Source organism: Pseudophryne corroboree, chromosome 6 (assembly GCF_028390025.1).
Source record: "Pseudophryne corroboree isolate aPseCor3 chromosome 6, aPseCor3.hap2, whole genome shotgun sequence".
Classification (NCBI taxonomy): Eukaryota; Metazoa; Chordata; class Amphibia; order Anura; family Myobatrachidae; genus Pseudophryne; species Pseudophryne corroboree.
The window spans coordinates 715,934,156-715,940,149 of NC_086449.1; the positions used below are offsets into that span (position 1 = coordinate 715,934,156).

The window sequence follows — 5,994 nt, forward strand, 5'->3', positions numbered from 1 at the left end:
TCCTGAAGCAATACATGGGGGAGGGGGGAGGAGAGTGAGAGAGAGAGAGAGAGAGAGAGAGAAAGAGAGAAAAAAACATAGAAGATGCAAGCCCCCCGGACCAGATCAGGGTGTGGAATACGCCCGGCTCGCTCAGTCACTGACAGCGGAGCCGCCAACTCCCCATTGCTTAGTAACGGGACACCTGGCAACATTAGTCTGAGCTCCCCGGCACGGCATCAGGGATCACAAGATGCCGCCCAAGAAGAAGAAGGGCAGCGCCGCCGCCAGGAAGGAGGGAAACCGGGGCTACAGGCGGCAGCGGAGCTGGTGTCGCAGGACAGCAAGGAGTTCTACCTGCTGCAGATCCGGGATCTGGAGGGCCAGGTGGAGAGGTGAGCACTCTGTCCAAGGAGAGAGAGAGAGAGAGAGAGAGAGAGAGAGAGAGAGAGGAAAGTGGAGAGAAGGGAGGAGAGGAGGGACATCTAACTGAGTGGCAATACCCACACTACAGTACTCGGGGATCTGCAGACAAGTACGGAGAGGGTTGACCATCGGTCCATCACTGTCAGTCACGTGTAGCGCTTTCACTTCAGTACAGACCAGTATATGACTCCAAGATCCAGCATTTCCATACAGTAGACAGATAATGTAAATGCACATATTACAACAACTATAGAGATATGGCTACTATGAAGTCACACGGAGAGCAGCACTAGCCACAATGTAGGAAGAAAGTGCAATTAGATGATCTACGGCTGCATACTGTATACAATGGCTGCTGGTCTCAGGAGAGGGGACAGGCAGGAAATAATCTGTACCCCGTACAGGGTGATTGATGATCAGGGAGAACTCTGGCCGCCCCCAGTACAACATACACCGCACTCACCCCTCAATCCCGCTTCAGAGCCGTCGCTGCTGTAGCTCCAACGCCAGTCACAGCCGCTGGGTCCCGCCGCCACTTTCGCCTCCAGTGTCGCGTGTGGGTGATTGGACAGCGATCCCGCACTGGATCCGCTGTCCAATCACTGGTGCCTGGCTGACATGGGGGTGGTGTCCCTGTCAGCGAGGTACTTGGATTAGTGCCACTTTCCCTATCTGTTTTCATGGGCTTTTACAGCCCAGTGCTTGGCCCCGCTCCCTCGTTCTGCCCCCGTTCCCATTATCTATGGGAGGCACTGCTATCAGTGCCTCCCAAAGTAATTTAAACACATAAAATTATTACAATTAAATAAAGAAGATACTTATGACACAGACTGTGTGTCATAAGTATCTTTTTGTATGATTTCAATAATTAATCACAGGGATGCACTGCCTCCCCTGCCTCCCCTGAGTGCACGTCCCTGGCATATATGTGGTGGTGGTGGTGTGTGTATGTATGTGTATATGTGGTGGTGGTGGTGTGTGTACTGTATATATGCTGTGTGAACAGTATGTATGTAGTGCGTACTATGTGTGTGTATATGTGGTGGTGGTGTGTGCCTATGTCATAGTGATGTCATAGTGCAGCTGATTGTGATGTCATAATGATGTCATAATGCAGCTGATGGGTATAGAACAGGCAGCTGGCTGCTTCCTGGCTCATATCTGATATTGCTGGACTAGTGCCAACACACAGATAATTTTCTTACGCTTTTCTGATATTAGAATCAAGAGAAGATGAATGCTGAACAGCAGAACGCTATAGACCATCAGGTGACTGTGGCTCTGCGCATCCGTCCATTTAATTTGATGGAGACTAAGAATCGAGCCCAGTGCATCACACACCAACTTGGTCCGCAGACGCTGCTACTGAAGGACCCTGGCGAGGATCCTTATGACGTACTGCGCTCGAGCAGGACAAGAGAAACAACATTCACCTTTAACCACGTGTTCGATCAGGCAGCTACTCAGGAAACTGTGTATGATTCCACGATGAAGAACATAGTGGATGACATCCTAGCTGGGTACAATGCTGCCGTATTCGCCTACGGCCCAACAGGCACAGGGAAGACCTATACTATGATGGGTAAGCCTCGCGAGCCCGGAATGATTTATCGCACCCTGAAGGACCTGTATAAGACTATTGAGGAGACCGGAAGGAGAGATCATTTCTCTTTATCATTGTCATATGCTGAGATCTACAATGAAACAATCCGGGACCTATTAAGACCTTCTTCTGGATCTTTGGCCCTCAGAGAGGATCCATATGGTAACACCAAAATACTAGGGATTACTGCGTTCTCCCCTAGCACTCCTGAGGAGGCCATGAATCTGCTGAAGATGGGAAACAAACGGCGCTCTGAAGCAACAACAGCAGCTAATAAGACCTCATCACGCTCCCATGCCATATTACAAATCACCATAAAACAAACAGGCAGTGATGGGGTTAGCACAGGCCGCCTGTACATGGTGGACCTGGCAGGATCAGAGCGGGCAAGCCAGACTACAAACAGTGGCAAGACCATGAAAGAAGGAGGTTACATCAACCGCTCCCTCCTTGCACTCAGAAAGTGCATCATGGCACTGCGCGAGAGACCAGGCAGCCATATAAACTATCGGGACAGTAAACTGACCTGGCTGCTAAAGGGCGCACTGAGCGGGAAAAGCAGAATGGTCATGATTGCACACGTCAGCCCTGCAGATAGTGCTTTTGAAGAGTCACGCAGCACAATGACCTATGGGAGCAAGGCCAAATTCATCCAGACACGGGTGGAGAGAAACAGTGTCCCCCATGGTACTGCTGAGAGGGGCAGGGGGGACAAAGTGCTGCAGAAAGACATGCAGTTTATTATGAGACGCACTATGGCACCGCTGATTAATTTGCCCCGCGTAGTCCCTATGGCAAAGAATTTACAGTCTGCACATGAGATCAGTGCTACAGCTCGTGCCAGTGCAAATTCTTACACATATCTAGAATTAGCACGTAGATGGCTGTAGAAACACCACTTGGGCCGGCAGAAACACCACTTGGGCCGGCAGAAACACCACTTGGGCCGGCCGGCAGGAACACCGGTGTTGGTAAAGGTGATTATAAAAAATAAAAAAAAAATTGAGAGCTGGGGATTAGGGCTACTGGCGACACCCCAAGAAAAGAAAAAAACGACACTGGGCAGCCACCTCATTGGTGTGTTGGAAGAGCTGCTAATTATTTGTAAAATATTGACAGTTCCATCTAACTCCTTGATACGTTAATAACTTTAACATTTAAACCTGGGCAATGTCGGGTACAGATGGAGCCGCGCTCATCTGAGGCGGCTCCATCACAGGCGTGCACTCCCGGCGTGACTGGGCAATCCGTCCGCCTCGTCACTCCTGGAGTGCACAGAGACGCTCCCATTGTGAGAGTCTCTGTCCGGGCGCGCGGACTAAGACGCTCTCCATTCAAGTGAACGGGGTGCGTCTCCGTCATGCGCGCCCGGCCGGGTGGAGACGTTCTCAGCGATAGGCGCGCCCTTAGTTACAGACGGAACCACGACTAGCATGGCTCCATCTGTACTTCAGCTGCTTATATATAATTTGTGCTCTTCGTGGTTTCAGTTCATTATGTTTCACAATGACATTTCTCTAACGTCCTAGATGATGCTGGGGTCCTATTAGTACCATGGGGTATAGACGGATTCACAAGAGCCTTCGGCACTTTAAGACTTTTCCACAGTGTGAACTGGCTCCTCCCTCTATACCCTTCCTCCAGACTTCAGTTTAGAAATTGTGCCCGGTGAGACTGGACGCATGATAGTGGAGCTCTACAGAGTTCTGCTGGAAAAGACTTTGTTAGGTTTTTTATTTTCAGGGAAGCTCCTGGCAACAGCTTCCCTGCTTCGTAGGCAAGGCCTGTGTAAGGTCTCTATGCATCCTAGGCAAAGCATCATCCTAGCGCTCCCTAACCTGCAAACCCCCCACCACACACACACACACACACACACACACACACACACACACACACACACACACACGTGACCAGAGCCGGCCCTAACCAATATGGTGCCCTAGGCAAGATGTTGGCTGGTGCCCCCTAGCACCACCGCTGGTTCCGCCTCTGACCTTGCACCTCTTTCCCAGCACCATCACCCCTCACCCATAGCAGTCCTTATTTTGGGGTTTGTACCCCCTATATTTTAAATAGGAACAGTTCGTACATTTTGCGCACAGCCCAAAAAGGGGTGAGTTTCTGCTGGCAAGGGGCATGGCCCCACAATAGTAACCCCAATTCCAATTACGCCACACAGTACTGCAACTTTATTCACATTTGATCATGCGATAGTGTCCATAATTCATATTACATCCCACAGTAGTATCACTTTACCTTAAACGTTACTCCTCACAGTAGAGCCCCTTATTCACATTACATCATACTGAATTGCTCATTCACATTACACCACACCCTATTGCTCTTCATTCACATTAGATAACACAGTAGTGCCCTTTCTATATGCAACGCCACATAGTAGAGCACCATATACACATAATGCCACACATTAGTAATGCATTTATACACATGATTCCACACAGTAATGCCCCTTACACATTATGACAACCTTTATTAATGCCCTTTTACACATAATGTCCCTTACACATATGCCGCACATTATTAATGCCCTTATACACATAATGACACACAAAGTGCCCCCTACACATTTGCTACACATTATTAGTGTCCCTTTACACATAATGACACACATACAGTAGTACCCTGTTACACATATGCCGCTCATTATTAATGCCCTTATACACATAATGACACACATAGGCCCTCATTCCGAGTTGTTCGCTCGTTATTTTCCTTCGCATCGGTGCGATTTTTCGCTAACTGCGCATGCGCAATGTTCGCACTGCGGCTGCGCCAAGTAAATTTGCTAAGAAGTTTGGTAGTTTACTCACGGCATTACTAGGTTTTTTCTTCGTTCTGCTGATTGTAGTGTGATTGACAGGAAGTGGGTGTTTCTGGGCGGAAACTGGCCGTTTTATGGGAGTGTGTGAAAAAACGCTGCCGTTTCTGGGAAAAACGCGGGAGTGGCTGGAGAAACGGGGGAGTGTCTGGGCGAACGCTGGGTGTGTTTGTGACGTCAAACCAGGAACGACAAGCACTGAACTGATCGCACTGGAAGAGTAAGTCTCGAGCTACTCAGAAACTGCAAAGAAAAGTATTTTCGCAATATTGCGAATACTTCAATCGCAATTCAGCTAAGCTAAGATTCACTCCCAGAGGATGGCGGCTTAGTGTGTGCACTGCTGCGAAAAGCGGCTAGCGAGCGAACAACTCGGAATGAGGCCCATAGTGCCCCTTACACATATGTTGTACATTATTAATGCATTTTTACATGACACACATAATGCTCCTTACACATATTCCAAACACTAATGCACAACCAACCCACTCACATGCACACAGCACTCACACTGCCACTAACACTGTGGCCTCTGCTTGGATACTTGGATACAGACCTTTGCCTCTGCTTGGATATGTCCTCATAAATCTTGTCTCAATGCTAACGTCGGGCACCTTTTTTATGAAAATGCATCTTATTTGCATTGCTGTGTAGCTAGGATGCACAAGCAGCTTCTGCTGATTAAAATGATATGCAGCATGCCTATATACTGTATGAGACTGTGGCTGTATCTGCATATGAAATGCTACACACAGAATATAGGTATGCTGCATATCATTTTAATCAGCGGAAGCTGCTGATGCCCCTAGGCATATCAAATGCCCTAGGCAATTGCCTAGTTTGCCTATGCCTATGGCCGGCTCTGCCAGTGACGTGCGGTGAGGTCAGGGCCTGGGGAGGCACTGCAGCTAAACACCCCCCCCCCCCCCACCGAAAAAAAAAAGTGCAGTCCCCCCTTCTCCGCTCCTCCTCCGCCGTCGGACTGACAGCCGCTGCCTCGTGCTGACTTATATAAGTCAGCGGGAGGGGGCGGAGCGATGACGCGGCGAGCCATGATTGGCTCGCGGCGGCCATCTTGAATTTCAAAAATGACACTGAGGCGCCATTTTTGAAATGGGTACCGCTTCCGCTGCCAAACTCTGCACAA

The 5,994-nt window shown here is 49.2% G+C and overlaps 1 protein-coding gene across 1 annotated transcript; it reads left to right on the forward strand.

The window, feature by feature from the left end:
- The first annotated feature begins 1,568 nt into the window (after positions 1-1,568).
- LOC134935603 (kinesin-like protein KIF19) lies at positions 1,569-3,047 on the forward strand. Its single transcript, XM_063930550.1, has one exon. It carries the CDS (start codon positions 1,639-1,641, stop codon positions 2,896-2,898), a length of 1,260 nt encoding a protein of 419 aa, XP_063786620.1. The 5' UTR covers positions 1,569-1,638; the 3' UTR covers positions 2,899-3,047.
- The last annotated feature ends 2,947 nt before the right edge of the window (positions 3,048-5,994 follow it).

Excerpts from the sequence above, each read along its gene's own strand:
- LOC134935603 (XM_063930550.1), top strand. The coding sequence starts at position 1,639 with ATGAATGCTGAACAGCAGAACGCTATAGACCATCAGGTGACTGTGGCT.